Source organism: Pecten maximus, chromosome 4 (genome assembly GCF_902652985.1).
Source record: "Pecten maximus chromosome 4, xPecMax1.1, whole genome shotgun sequence".
NCBI classification, from domain to species: Eukaryota; Metazoa; Mollusca; class Bivalvia; order Pectinida; family Pectinidae; genus Pecten; species Pecten maximus.
Window position 1 is genome coordinate 38,270,845 of NC_047018.1, and position 15,513 is coordinate 38,286,357.

Genomic DNA, 15,513 nt, shown 5'->3' on the forward strand with positions numbered 1-15,513 from the left:
GGGCAGGGGAGGGGGGAGCTAAGGACAGTCCATTGGTATGTACATGTCTTCAGTAATGGGCAGGGGAGGGGGGAGCTAAGGACAGTCCATTGGTATGTACATGTCTCCAGTGATGGGTAGGGGAGGGGGCTAAGGACAGTCCATGGGTATGTACATGTCTTCAGTGATGGGTAGGGGAGGGGGCTAAGGACAGTCCATGGGTATGTACATGTCTTCAGTGATGGGCAGGGGAGGGGGGAGCTAAGGACAGTCCATGGGTATGTACATGTCTTCAGTGATGGGTAGGGGAGGGGGGACTAAGGACAGCCCATTGGTATGTACATGTCTTCAGTGATGGGTAGGGGAGGGGGGCTAAGGGCAGTCCATTGGTATGTACATGTCTTCAGTGATGGGCAGGGGAGGGGGGAGCTAAGGACAGTCCATGGGTATGTACATGTCTTCAGTGATGGGCAGGGGAGGGGGGAGCTAAGGACAGTCCATGGGTATGTACATGTCTTCAGTAATGGGGGGGGGGGGGGGGGGGAGCTAAGGACAGTCCATAGGTATGTACATGTCTTCAGTGATGGGCAGGGGAGGGGGGCTAAGGGCAGTCCATTGGTATGTACATGTCTCCAGTGATGGGTAGGGGAGGGGGCTAAGGGCAGTCCTTTGGTATGTACATGTCTCCAGTGATGGGTAGGGGAGGGGGCTAAGGGCAGTCCATTGGTATGTACATGACTTCATCAGTGATGGTCAGGGGGAACTAAGGACAGTCCAGGGATATGTACATGTCTTCAGTAATGGGCAGGGGAGGGGGGGAGCTAAGGACAGTCCATGGGTATGTACATGTCTTCAGTAATGGGGGGGGGGGGGGGGGGCTAAGGACAGTCCATTGGTATGTACATGTCTTCAGTAATGGGCAGGGGAGGGGGGGGGAGCTAAGGACAGTCCATGGGTATGTACATGTCTTCAGTGATGGGTAGGGGAGGGGGGGGGGGAGCTAAGGACAGTCCATGGGTATGTACATGTCTTCAGTGATGGGTAGGGGAGGGGGGCTAAGGGCAGTCCATTGGTATGTACATGTCTCCAGTGATGGGTAGGGGAGGGGGCTAAGGACAGTCCATTGGTATGTACATGTCTCCAGTGATGGGTAGGGGAGGGGGCTAAGGACAGTCCATGGGTATGTACATGTCTTCAGTGATGGGTAGGGGAGGGGGGCTAAGGGCAGTCCATTGGTATGTACATGTCTCCAGTGATGGGTAGGGGAGGGGGCTAAGGACAGTCCATTGGTATGTACATGTCTCCAGTGATGGGTAGGGGAGGGGGGGGGGGGGGGGAGCTAAGGACAGTCCATGGGTATGTATATGTCTCCAGTGATGGTCAGGGGAGGGGGGGACTAAGGACAGCCCATTGGTATGTACATGTCTTCAGTAATGGGCAGGGGAGGGGGGGGGGGGGGGGGGCTAATGACAGTCCATGGGTATGTACATGTCTTCAGTAATGGGTAGGGGAGGTGGGCTAAGGACACTATACAGTAATGGTTGTAAAATCTACTCTTAAGCATCCCTATCCTTTCTATACAGTGGGCACTGCTGATGGGTATGGAACATGAGAGGATCCATATTGAAACATCTTCAGTCCTCATTCGCCAGCTTCCTGTTTCCATGGTAACCAAGCCAAATGGTTGGGTTTATGGTCCTCTAAAGCATGGTAAGCTGTAAAATTCAATATTTCATACATATAGTAGGATTAGGAGGGTTATTTAGCCTTTTGTTATTAGATTGTTTGACTTAATGATAGAGGGTTGTTTGTCTAAGTGTTAGAGGGTTGTTTATCTAAGTGTTAGAGGGTTGTTTGTGTTAGTGTTAGAGGGTTGTTTGGTGTAGTGTTAGAGGGTTGTTTGTGTTATTGTTAGAGGGTTGTTTGTGTTAGTATTAGAGGGTTGTTTGTGTTAGTGTTGAAGTGTTGTTTGTGTTAGTGTTAGAGGGTTGTTTATGTTAGTGTTAGAGGGTTGTTTGTGTTAGTGTTAGAGGGTTGTTTGTGTTAGTGTTAGAGGGTTGTTTGTGTTAGTATTAGAGGGTTGTTTGTGTTAGTGTTGAAGTGTTGTTTGTGTTAGTGTTAGAGGGTTGTTTGTGTTAGTGTTGAAGTGTTGTTTGTGTTAGTGTTAGAGGGTTGTTTGTGTTAGTGTTAGAGGGTTGTTTGTGTTAGTATTAGAGGGTTGTTTGTGTTAGTGTTGAAGTGTTGTTTGTGTTAGTGTTAGAGGGGTTGTTTGTGTTAGAGGGTTGTTTGGTGTGATGTTAGAGGGTTGTTTGTGTTAGTGTTGAGGTGTTGTTTGTGTTAGTGTTAGAGAGTTGTTTGTGTTAGTGTTAGAGGGTTGTTTGTGTTAGTGTTAGAGGGTTGTTTGTCTTAGTGTTAGAGGGTTGTTTGTGTTATTGTTATAGGGTTGTTTGGTGTGATGTTAGAGGGTTGTTTGTGTTAGTGATAGAGGGTTGTTTGTGTTAGTGTTAGAGGGTTGTTTGTGTTAGTGTTAGAGGGTTGTTTGGTGTAGTGTTAGAGGGCTGTTTGTGTTAGTGTTGAAGTGTTGTTTGGTGTTAGTGTTAGAGGGTTGTTTGTGTTAGTGTTAGAGGGTTGTTTGTGTTAGTGTTAGAGGGTTGTTTGTGTTAGTGTTAGAGGGTTGTTTGTCTAAGTGTTAGAGGGTTGTTTGTCTAAGTGTTAGAGGGTTGTTTGTGTAAGTGTTGAAGTGTTGTTTGTGTTAGTGTTAGAGGGTTGTTTGTGTTAGTGTTGAAGTGTTGTTTGTGTTAGTGTTAGAGGGTTGTTTGTGTTAGTGTTAGAGGGTTGTTTGTGTTAGTGTTAGAGGGTTGTTTGTGTTAGTGTTAGAGGGTTGTTTGTGTTAGTATTAGAGGGTTGTTTGTGTTAGTGTTAGAGGGTTGTTTGGTGTAGTGTTAGAGGGTTGTTTGTGTTAGTGTTAGAGGGTTGTTTGTGTTAGTGTTAGAGGGTTGTTTGTCAGTTGTTTATCTAAGTGTTAGAGGGCTGTTTGTGTTAGTGTTAGAGGGTTGTTTGTCTAAGTGTTAGAGAGTTGTTTGGGGTAGTGTTGAAGCGTTGTTTGTGTTAGTGTTAGAGGGTTGTTTGTGTTATTGTTATAGGGTTGTTTGGTGTGATGTTAGAGGGTTGTTTGTGTAGTGATAGAGGGTTGTTTGTGTTAGTGTTAGAGGGTTGTTTGTGTTAGTGTTAGAGGGTTGTTTGGTGTAGTGTTAGAGGGCTGTTTGTGTTAGTGTTGAAGTGTTGTTTGTGTTAGTGTTAGAGGGTTGTTTGTGTTAGTGTTAGAGGGTTGTTTGTGTTAGTGTTAGAGGGTTGTTTGTGTTAGTGTTAGAGGGTTGTTTGTGTTAGTATTAGAGGGTTGTTTGTGTTAGTGTTGAAGTGTTGTTTGTGTTAGTGTTAGAGGGTTGTTTGTGTTAGTGTTGAAGTGTTGTTTGTGTTAGTGTTAGAGGGTTGTTTGTGTTAGTGTTAGAGGGTTGTTTGTGTTAGTGTTAGAGGGTTGTTTGTGTTAGTATTAGAGGGTTGTTTGTGTTATTGTTAGAGGGTTGTTTGGTGTGATGTTAGAGGGTTGTTTGTGTTAGTGTTAGAGGGTTGTTTGTGTTAGTGTTAGAGGGTTGTTTGGTGTAGTGTTAGAGGGTTGTTTGTGTTAGTGTTAGAGGGTTGTTTGTCTAAGTGTTAGAGGGTTGTTGTGTTAGTGTTGAAGTGTTGTTTGTGTTAGTGTTAGAGGGTTGTTTGTGTTAGTGTTGAAGTGTTGTTTGTGTTAGTGTTAGAGGGTTGTTTGGCTTATTGTTATAGTGTTGTTTGGCTTAAGAGCTGCAATTTTTGAAATGGCATTATTTGGCTGATTGTTTTTAACATGAAAAGCACTAAAATAGTACTTATCTCACTCCCCAGGGCTACTACTCCGAAACTGTTCCACTCAACTCCACAAAACTTTCTGTACATATATTAGGTTAGTGCCATAGTTGTGCCTTTTTAAGAGAAACACAAAACTTTCTGTACATATATTAGGTTAGTGCCATAGTTGTGCCTTTTTAAGAGAAACACACAAGATATAACTCTTACTATAAGGTTGATGTATATATGTATCAAATTTGGGTTTTTATACCTACAGCTGGAGGGGGAGGGGGTGGATAATCCATACTGTACAGCTCCTTCTTCAGGACTACTTTTTACCTGTATATATTTCTGATATAAAATCTAATTTTGTAGGAGAAAAGTGAAGACCAACCCGTTGATTACTGTTGATGCAAAGACTGTGACGTTTGGGAAACCAGAGAATTTCCCATCTTTTGGCTGGGACAATGAGTACGGAGAGATAACTTACAAGTGAGTATAGCATGCACATACATTGTATTGGGTGTAAATATATTACCACTAGTTAGGTCAGTTAATGCTCTGTCCTTTGCAATATGAGGTGATTGATAGAATTTTAATACAGGGGTCTGTTCCGTGAACATAAATATATCGCAGCTCTCGTATAAGAGTTTGGTTTGTCAGCACGAGGCTTGCCCTGTCACTGTCAGTCTGTTTTATTATTTTCTCGCGTACTCATCAGATGACAAAATTTCTGTTGAAGTAAACAGATATGTAATTCATCCACCAAAAAAACAAAATCATAGAGTTGAGATGGGTTTTTCACAACAATTCTATGATGTCAGATAGAATACAATGACATCATAGTGAGTGTCAGCTGTCTTACCTTACTCAGATTAGTCTTTTCCCTACCAAAAGTGGACATTCCCCTGCAAAGTAAGAGGGTGTCTAATTTCTGTCTGTTAAAGCTTAAGGTTTATCATGATCATATTGCGAAGTTATGACTAAAATTTCCATCTGTGATAATCATAATCAGATCAGGGTTAACCAGTTAACCATAATCAGATCAGTGTTGCTGTGTGTTATAATAGCCTGATTAATTGTTCCTTATCAGTGTACCCAAGTTTGAGGCGAGCAAGTTTCCAGTGACTAACGGTCAGTTCTTGAAGTTTGTTCAAGATGGAGGCTACAACAACAGGGCCTACTGGACTGCAGAGGGATGGGAGTGGCGAACATTCCGCCAGGCACAACACCCAACCTTCTGGACATGTGATAAAGGTAGTTATCTATTCAGATAATATAACAAATTATGGTATACATGTGTAGCGCCTAACAGTTTCCTGATCATTATCTGACATTTGGTGGGCATCATTTGACCTTTATTAGACATCATTTCACCTTTGTTAGACATCATTTGACCTTTATTAGACATCATTTGGCCTTTGTAAGGCATCATTTTACCTGTGTTAGACATCATTTGACCTTTGGTGGGTACATTTGACCTTTATTAGACATCATTTGACCTTTGTTAGGCATCATTTGACCTTTATTAGATGTCACTTAATCTTTGTTAGACATCATTTGACCTTTGTTAGACATCATCTGACCTTTGTTGGACACCAGTTGACCTTTGTTGGACATCAGTTGACCTTTGTTAGGCATCATTTGACCTTTATTAGATGTCACTTAATCTTTGTTATGCATCATTTGACCTTTGTTAGACATCATCTGACCTTTGTTGGACACCAGTTGACCTTTGTTGGACATCAGTTGACCTTTGTTAGGCATCATTTGACCTTTATTAGATGTCACTTAATCTTTGTTAGGCATCATTTGACCTTTGTTAGACATCATTTGACCTTTGGTAGACATCATTTGACCTTTGTTAGGCATCATTTGACCTTTATTAGATGTCACTTAATCTTTGTTAGGCATCATCTGACCTTTGTTAGACATCATTTGACCTTTGGTAGACATCATTTGACCTTTGTTGGAAATTATTTAACTTGTGTAATGTGACAATGATGAGTACATAAGCTTCTGATTCTGTCTGTTTTCAGGCTGTAAGTCGAGTTGCGGATCAGCTCTTGCCTCTTACTCTCATTGCACACCAAGAATATCAAACGGGACCAGCAATGGCTACACAAACAAAGACACGGTGCCTTACAGGTAACACAATCTGTTGTGGGGACAGTGTATTATAATGTCTCTTTATGTACATGTAGGGAGGATAAAGGCCAGCCTCTAGCATTGCCTCAACACAACCAATCAATTTTGTACTTAGCTTCTGTACATGTTGATATGGATATGTTTAACCCTTCTTGTTGGTTAATATAACAATCTTCAGGTTAATGAATACCCACATTCACCACATACAATTATTGTTTGTATACATATATAGGTATTGTAGAGAGGGCCCTTACAGTAGTGTAAAAATTGTGCCCAGTACTTTTGGAAATATCAATTTGACAAGTAATACTCCAAAGTTGCCAAATGAATAAAACAACATCGATAAAAAGTTGGTAATCAACATTGCAAAGTTGATAGTAACATTGTCAAGATGATGAGTAACATTGCCAAGTTGGTAAGTAATGATATACCTAGTTGGTTAGCAACAATGCCAAATAAGATGGCAACATTGCCAACTTATATAGCACCATCGCCAACTTAGATAGCAGCATTGCCAAGTGGATAAGTAACTCTATACCTTTGGTTACAGATACCGTGCCATGTTTGATGAGATAAACATGCCGTTGGACTGGCCAGTCGATGTGATCTACCATGAAGCACGTGCCTACTGTGCCTGGAAAGGGCCGGACTTCCGTCTGCCTACAGAGGCAGAATACCAGGCCATGAAAGGCCATGAGGTATGTACTGTCAGTCACAGATATTAGACCTAAAATCAACAGGCCATGAAAGGCCGTGAGGTATGTACTGTCAGTCACAGATACTAGACCTACAATCAACATGTCACAGTGAATGTTTTTATTTTCTCGCCCAACTAAGGGACCTATATATTAGAGTACTATTTATAAATTATTCATTTATACATCAAAGAGTAAAGATGATTGAAAATATAGTAGTACTATTAAACTCAAATACAAGACTGAAGAATTTTATTTATGAAAAATTCAACTTGAATTCAGTTATTGATCTTGAGCTTTACAGCTCATCAGTTCATATAACTCACAATACAATTGTTATAACTCACAATTGACGGTTTCCTGTCCGTCTGTCTGTCATTCCGCCCACTCAAATTTCCACTTTTTTCAATCATGCTTCAAGGAACGTATATACGTATATCATATGTGATTTTTTTTTCTTTCCTCATTTGGAAAGTTGCATGACGGGTTTGACTGTATATGAAACATTTTCCCCCAAAGGACAGACTTGAATGTTCAATTCTATGGTTCTAATGAAGAAGAAAAACTACATGTAGCTTTGTAGCAAACATTGATAATCATATAATCATATAGAGCTTTTTTTCTTTCTAGTTGTAGCAGATTTAATGGTGTTGCATAATGACATCAATATAAAAATATTTCTATGTGCTTCAATTCTCTGTTGAATATATCAATATATGATTACCATTCCAGCTGCCGACGAGCTGTGGAGTCAAGTGTGATACAATCTTCCAGGAGAACTCTAGTGACAATAACAATCTGTTGTACGGATCGTCCACAGTAAGTACTGCAATATTGGTATCATTCTGTCATGATTAGGTCAAATATCAAATACATATATATATATTAATGTATACATTCTGTATATTGACTCATGATTGGTATGGATATATAAATAACATAGATGTTGCATTATGTAAGTAAGAAAAGGCTTTACGATTGAGTTTATATATTTAGTTTGAATTAAGGTTTAACAATTTATAGACAATAATTATTTAATGATGCTTGGTTCTTCAGCCGGTTAACATGAATGCCGCATCAGACCTGGGATTCCACGATCTCTACGGAAATGTCTGGGAGTGGACTGAGGACCATTTCAATGGCTTTAACGGGTTTAAGGCTCACTTCCTGTACGACGATTATTCCTCACCATGTTGTGACGGACGACATAACGTCATGCTGGTGCGTTACCCACACTACACCCCTTACAAGCAGTACAAATCTGTATGGTCTAGAGTATTATAAGCAGTGATAAAATGTAGACCAGTACTATCTATAGTCTAACATTTTGCTTTCAGGATTAGATCTGTATCAACTAGGGTCTGTGGAAAACCGGTTTGTCAGTTTTCAAATGTAATATTTCAAACACATATCTTGACGGACCTGCGGATGTCAATACAGGCCTTGGAAGTCTTTGTCAAGGCTCGCCTGAAAACAATATAAAATCACCAGGTCCGTGTTTATTTCATAACGAACAACACCGTTTGGACTGCAAAAACGAAAAACGACCCTGGAGTATTACAAGCAGGACTAGATCTGTATCAACTAGAATCTTACAAGCAAGGCTAGATCTGTATCAACTAGAGTCTTATAAGTAGGGCTAGATCTGAATCAACTAAGGTCTTACAAGCAGTAGTGTACTTAACATGCAAATTGTAAGGCCAACATCACAGATGATTATGATTAATACATTATTAGTCCCTTACTTGTGAAACGGGGGATACTTGAGGTTTCCTCTCCATCCATATTGTATGTATATACAAATGTACATACAGTACTAGTATGTACGTGACCCCAAAGTCTGTCAGCACTGACTCTAGCAGCTTCATTCCTTGAGGGATTTTGATCAAACTTTACACAATGATAAAGGACCATGATATCGGACAAATTAGAGTTTCAGGGATTTCGGAAGAAGGTCAAGGTCACTACATTTTTGTACAGGGGTAATTTATCGTCGGTGAACAAGAAACTTGGTCGCATACAAGGAGTGGTCATTCTTGAGAGTGGTCGTAAATAGGGGGACCACTGTACTTTTTTTTTATCGGGGGCTGGTGGGCGACATGTATTGTTTTAGCAATACCCAGTATGCTTGTTGATTCTAAACTGTGAAAAGGAATATTATTATGTATTGATTGATCATTGTTATCATTCATTTGCATATCAACAAACATTTTTATCATTTCAAAGTGTCAGTCTTAGCCCCATTAAACAAAATCAGATGTATGCTGTAATCTTATGAGAGCTTGCTCCTTAATTTTATGTGTATATCTTTCCGATATTGAGTCTTACTGAAGCCCCTGCTCATTGTTTTCCAGAACGGATCATGGATTTCCACTGGCAGCTATGGCTCCAAATTCACACGTTTATCATTCCGTCGACATTTCATGCAGCATTGTGGATTTCGTATGGCTCGATCTTTAACTAAAACAAAAGGGAAGATTGACATTCCAGTAGCCATTTTGGATATGGTTGACGATCAAGGTGAGGTCATGAGAGTAAAATCTGCATATCAGCCTGGAGATTTACTCAATGTTTGTGTGAAGGGTCAGAGTTTCAGGAAAGGTCATATGCTTTTATACAAATAAGAATTTGAATATTTTTTGTCTAGGGATGAATGTCGATATTAGTTCATATGCTTGTAAACACAGTCATAACTGAAGTTTGTTAATAATGTGTGAGGTCATTACTCATAAGATCATTGTCACAGGGGTGTTTGTGGGAGGGGCTCGTAAAGTCAGTAAATCTGTTTAATTTGTTTATTTGATCCAATGTTATGATTGAACGCAAAAAAAGCAATATTTCTGTACTGTCATACCCTATAGATGTGTTGGATCATTTCAGACATTCCTGAAACCATTGACTCCACAAAGTATGCACTGAAGCGTAGTGGCACCACCAATATCCAGTTTAATTATGACAGTAAGGAGGCATTGGCTGGGATTCTGGAACAGGAGTTTGGTTACAGAGATGCTTTACCATGTGTGGTTGCTGATCTGTGTAGAAGCTACACTCGTACCTACAGGTGTGGCACCAAATCAGCGGCCTGGTTTGGGTCTGGCTCTGGCCGTGGACCTATGCTTCTCTCTAGCACATTCACCAATGTAAGTAATTAAAAGAATCCTTATTAGGCGAGTGCCCTATAGTAATCGCATTGTCCATCCTAGTCCACAAAACTGACCATAATTGCAGGTTCCAAAATTTTAACTGGTTGCCTGTTTTTACATCTGTCTGTCAGCACTTTTGTTCAAAGAGATTATCTTAGAATCCAGTAGGCCAAGCTTTCTGAAACTTCGCATGATGTAACAATGTATTGACAAGCTCAGGTGTATAATAGGGATTTATCTATTTTCTAAGGGCAAGGTGAAGCTTGCTGTTACTAAAAATACAGCACTTTATGTCCAGAGATAATCTCTGAATCCAGAAGGCCAGACTTTCAGAAATATCACATGATCATACATTGTGATGTGATTCAAGATGTGCATTATGGATTCAATAGTTCCTTATGCCAAGGTTACTTTTACTAAAAATAGTACTGGGAACATACTAGCAAAATAAGCACTTTCATGAAACCTCACATTATCATACTCTGTGATGTGAGAATGCACGATAGAAGTTCCTAATGTCAAAGTCAAGGTCGGCTGTTACTAAAAATAAAACTGACAGTATGCCATAAAAACTAAAGCATTCTTTGCAAATTTTCTGAAATCATTGAGATAGAAGGTAAAGGTTGCTTTTCTATTACCTGAGAAGTCATTGTTCAAGGGTCAAAAGTCATTTTAGTCTCCTCTATACATATATATGTACATGTATATCATATTGGTGTATATGCTTTTAGAGGACATTTGCCTATGGGATCAGTCTTTTTTCTTTTTATAAATACGTACTTGTTTTTCTCTTTTGGGCATTTGGGCCATATTTATGGAAATCAAGATCTTACTTTTCATCATATGCAATTCAAAGTAGAAGAAAAATTGAAAATTAGGTACAGGTACTTTGTGGGAAAGTTTTTCTCTTCAGATGTTTTTTGTACAGCTTTTAATGTACCCGCATATACAAACATAACACTTCATAATAAAGTCGTTTTAGATAGATGGCCCAAATGAAGTCTGAGGTTAAATGATCATTGTACTGAACCAACTAAAATCATTTCATATTTAAGACAAAGTCCCAAAATTTGCAGTTAACTCCTATTTTTTTCTAAATTCACCAAGTTTCTACCCAAAATGAGACAAAAAGGCCCCATCCCAAATCAGTGAAAATCAAAAGCACTGCTTGTTGAAGATATACATAATAGTCATGATATTTTACAGATACTGGCTGTAGACTACAGTGGAGGTTGTAGATGTTTTTTAAATAGTCATGATGTTTTTACAGATACTCGCTGTAGACTACAGTGGAAAATTCATTGACGCAGCACTCCGTCTACAACGTGGGGAAGAAGTGCCCTTCACAGGACCAGATGGCCAGCCTACATCTGCCTCCGTCACTGGAGCATCCCAAAATGTCAACTTCAAACAGGTATACAAGTACCTGTTACTCACACCTGGAATGTACAGTCAGTCAAATATGTTTAACTCAAGAAGGAGGACATAATATAACCCCAGTTCAGTTTAAATGTGTAATGTGGAGAAAAGCAATAGCATCTCAGTGTTTTCATAATTTTTTAGAGATATATAAGTTTAGATGTAATCTGTTTATTCTTAGATTTCGTGCGAAAACAGTTTTTATAGTGTAAAAACAATATTTTAAAATTACTGTATGAATTATGTCAATTATGTGCTTATTACAGTCATTGCATTCTACAATGTCGTTCTTTCTTCTCATGCAGTTTACCTGGGTCCCTAACGAAACTGGCAAGCACAACCTGGTTGTAATGACATTCCTTGAGAGAACTCTCACTCCCAAAGGTAAGAAACATATTCACCTAAAGATAAGTTAACTCTCACATAAAAAACTGTATATCTGACACCCCTGAAGACTGAAGAACCTTGTGTTAACACATTGTTGTAATGTACAGTTAGACTAAAGACCCTTGTGTTAACACATTGTTGTAATGTACAGTTAGACTGAAGAACCTTGTGTCAACACATTGTTGTAATGTACAGTTAGTCTAGAGAACATTGTGTTAACACATTGTTGTAATGTACAGTTAGTCTAGAGAACATTGTGTTAACACATTGTTGTAATGTACAGTTAGACTGAAGAACGTTGTGTTAACACATTGTTGTAATGTACAGTTAGTCTGAAGAACCTTGTGTTAACACATTGTTGTAATGTACAGTTAGACTGAAGAACCTTATATTAACACAGTGTTCCAGCTAGGTCGGGTTAGCAGGGCGCGGCGCCCTGCCCCTAATTCAAAGTTAGAAATTCGCCCCGCCCCTTTTCCTGTAGTACTGCCCTTTTTCTAAGTGTCATTGATGCTCATTTTGCCTCGTATACTCTACATGTAGATCCGATTTGCTGAAGCCATGCAATATACAGTCAGTCAGTCACTAATTGGCCACCTGTAACACTAGTCCCCTTACCTGTAGACCCTTATCCACGGTACTGATGGACGCTGCCCGAGGCAGAGATCGGTCAGCTGGGGATCGAGCTGGTGTTTTAATAGATTCATTTAACCGTGACGAGTCGATAGGTCGGCTGGTAATCCAATTAAATCATGATCACGAAGGCTTTTTGAAGATGGACAAAGTAATGATAATGGATGGAAATGTTGTTTTACTTATGTAAACAACTTTTGACAAGACCGAAAAGAGCCGCACGTTTGTCGTAAAGTTATCCCATGAGCACGTGTGCATTGGCGATCAATGTATATATCTTTGAAATTTTCTTCACATGACAACATGAAATCCTTCTAGTGTAAACCAAGCAATTTTTAGGTAAATGATCATGAGATCACTTTCCAGTGATTTTCCAGTGATCAAAATTAGCTTTCGGTTGATTTTATTTGATGAAGTTTGGCGGGACGCCGGAAATGGTTCGTTGTAAATGCAGATGTCGCAAATTCTTTGTTGGATTGACGGATTTCTATACAAAATGTTTATTTTTCATAAATAAATAAAGGACATATAAAAATATTTGCTCATGTGAATAATTGTTGCAAAAGTTTAGTTTATATTGTGTTATTTTCGTATCTGAAATGCCGACTCTGCATTAACTGCGGGTCATGTGATAGCCAAGTGATTAACTTACATTTCTACAACACGCGGGGACCGTTTGTTTACGAGAGCAACGGAACAAATGTTTGATCAGAATCTTGCGAATCATGACCGGCCCTAATTCGTTTACCATTTCTTATAATTAATTCAAGAAAATGTTAACTTGCTATAATTTCCTGATTTTAGTTTGCCGTTATTTCTAAAGAGTCTAAAGTGAAAGTAGAAATTTACCGCCGCTTACAAGATACATCGTAGTTATGTGGACGAAGTTATTTGGACGAAGTTTATTCAGATATCAAATAATAGATTTTCTTTTACCTACTCATTTTTTCTCGTATATGCTTGACCACATTTTCTCCTTTGCTCCATAATATCTTCACTTACAATTAGTCGTCTTACAATCACAACGGACAGACCAGAGACCTATATTAATTAGTTAGTATATAGGTCTCTGGACAGACCAACTTCTGGTTGAAAATATCGCTCTGTTGACTATAATCTGATAGTAACTTTTTGATTGGACGTAATTATCGTATATGGATTCTCTCAATACACCCTTAAATTGAAATAATGCTAATATCATTTTATTTTTGAATTACTCTAGGTCATACTGTAACTTTTACCATCAAAATTAAAAACAATATTTGAAGAATAAAGAGAAGAAAGAAGACACTTTTACACACAAACGAAATAATAAAAAAAAATCAACAGATTTCTATTTGTCTCTATGAATCAGGTCATTGTCCTGTAAAATAAGGTAGAAGATAGATAGGCCTGGAAAAAATGTTGGCACAAAAATGCCTTTTTTTTAGGCAGCGCCCTGCCCTTTTCAAATCCTAGCTGGAACACTGTAACACATTGTTGTAATGTACAGTTAGTCTGAATAACCTTGTGTTAACACATTGTTATAATGTACAGTTAGTCTGAAGAATCTTGTGTTAACACATTGTTATAATGTACAGTTAGACTGAAGAACGTTGTGTTAACACATTGTTGTAATGTACAGTTAGACTGAAGAACCTTGTGTTAACACATTGTTGTAATGTACAGTTAGACTGAAGAACCTTGTGTTAACACATTGTTATAATGTACAGTTAGTCTGAAGAATCTTGTGTTAACACATTGTTATAATGTACAGTTAGACTGAAGAACGTTGTGTTAACACATTGTTGTAATGTACAGTTAGACTGAAGAACCTTGTGTTAACACATTGTTGTAATGTACAGTTAGACTGAAGAACCTTGTGTTAACACATTGTTATAATGTACAGTTAGACTGAAAAACCTTATGTTAACATATTGTTATGAACCTTGTTGTAATGTAAATTTGTGTAAATACATTCCAGCAAAGATGATAACAAACATGACAACCATTTTATCTATTTTTAGCTTGGCTGGTAAGAATGTGGGAGATCATTGAAGACGCTGGGATAGTAGTCATCGTGTCAGAGGATGAGACCTGGGGCCGGGACGCACTTGCACCTCACCTGGAAAATAGGTAATCATTTCTCTGTATGAAATATCCCTGGATCGAGTCAAACTCACCAGCAATAGTTACCATTGTATATACCCATTCAATAAAGCATGTTATCTGGCTTGTATGCAAACTTATATTTTTGTTTCTTTTCTTTTTCAGACTGAAATGTGTTTGTGTCCAAGAAGTTCCCTATGAGAAATGTGGAGGACAAACTGTTGCCGTGGTCACTGTGTGGTCCCTGAAATGTTGAGACTGGACTTTGGTTGCCATGGCTACTGACTGTGTGGTCCCTAAAGTGTTGAGACTAGACCCTACCTAGTTGTCATGGTTAGATGTGGTTCCTGAAGTGTTGAGGCTGAACCATATGTGGCAGACAGAAACTGTAGCACTTTTTTGTGTGGTCGTTAATGTGATAATCAAATTGACATTTTTGTGGAAAAAAAGGAAAAAGAAAAGAAAAAAAGAGAACATTCACCCCAGGTTCTAGGAGAAGACAGTGTATTTTTTATGGGAGATGAAGATATATTGATGTATTTACCTTTTTTTTTTTGACTTTTCCTTTGTTATACTGTACATGTTGATGGTACTTGATTCTAATGGCTGTTGTATGTTCTCTATAGAAGTATGACAAATCTTCTCCACTCAGTAGCATACAATCGTGTTGTTATTTAAACTGTAGACATTTTGATGTTTCATTCTTGAGCTTATTGTTGGACACCTATACGAGATATATGTATAACTGTATTAATTATCCTTTATCCACAAGACGGATGTGGAAACTATTTATGTGTAGCCTTGTTAGAAACATTTTATTCACATGTTTTAATGTGGCTGGCTTTTGTGTATATTTATTGATACATAAAACTGACCTGATGGGATGTTGTCTTGTGTTTTTGTCCTAGGAATGTTACATGTACTGTTAGGATGTGCTCCTATCAAAAAGTTGAATGACTGATTGCTTTAGAACCTGATAATTAACATTACATAGTTGTATGGAGACATATATTAGTGTGTTAAGGGTTTGTCATCACGGTATACACAGTATCACCAAAAACACAGAAAAATAGCAAGTTCTTAGTCTATTTGCCTACTTCAGACACAATATAAAATTTAGCTGGATGAAATATCAGGTAGAGACAAAG

At 38.7% G+C, this 15,513-nt stretch overlaps 1 protein-coding gene across 1 annotated transcript in view; it reads left to right on the forward strand.

Moving 5' to 3' along the window:
• The window catches only part of LOC117326025 (ergothioneine biosynthesis protein 1-like), a 29,059-nt gene extending 13,810 nt beyond the window's left edge, over positions 1-15,249 (forward strand). Inside the window, exons 7-19 of the mRNA XM_033882605.1 lie at positions 1,563-1,693; positions 4,231-4,344; positions 4,946-5,109; positions 5,892-6,000; positions 6,551-6,698; positions 7,428-7,514; positions 7,752-7,916; positions 9,050-9,215; positions 9,576-9,835; positions 11,109-11,252; positions 11,563-11,641; positions 14,284-14,392; positions 14,531-15,249. Coding sequence (XP_033738496.1) covers positions 1,563-1,693; positions 4,231-4,344; positions 4,946-5,109; positions 5,892-6,000; positions 6,551-6,698; positions 7,428-7,514; positions 7,752-7,916; positions 9,050-9,215; positions 9,576-9,835; positions 11,109-11,252; positions 11,563-11,641; positions 14,284-14,392; positions 14,531-14,621 — 1,767 coding nt within the window. The 3' untranslated portion in view covers positions 14,622-15,249. The remainder of the gene's footprint in view (positions 1-1,562; positions 1,694-4,230; positions 4,345-4,945; positions 5,110-5,891; positions 6,001-6,550; positions 6,699-7,427; positions 7,515-7,751; positions 7,917-9,049; positions 9,216-9,575; positions 9,836-11,108; positions 11,253-11,562; positions 11,642-14,283; positions 14,393-14,530) is intronic.
• Positions 15,250-15,513: the final 264 nt, after the last annotated feature.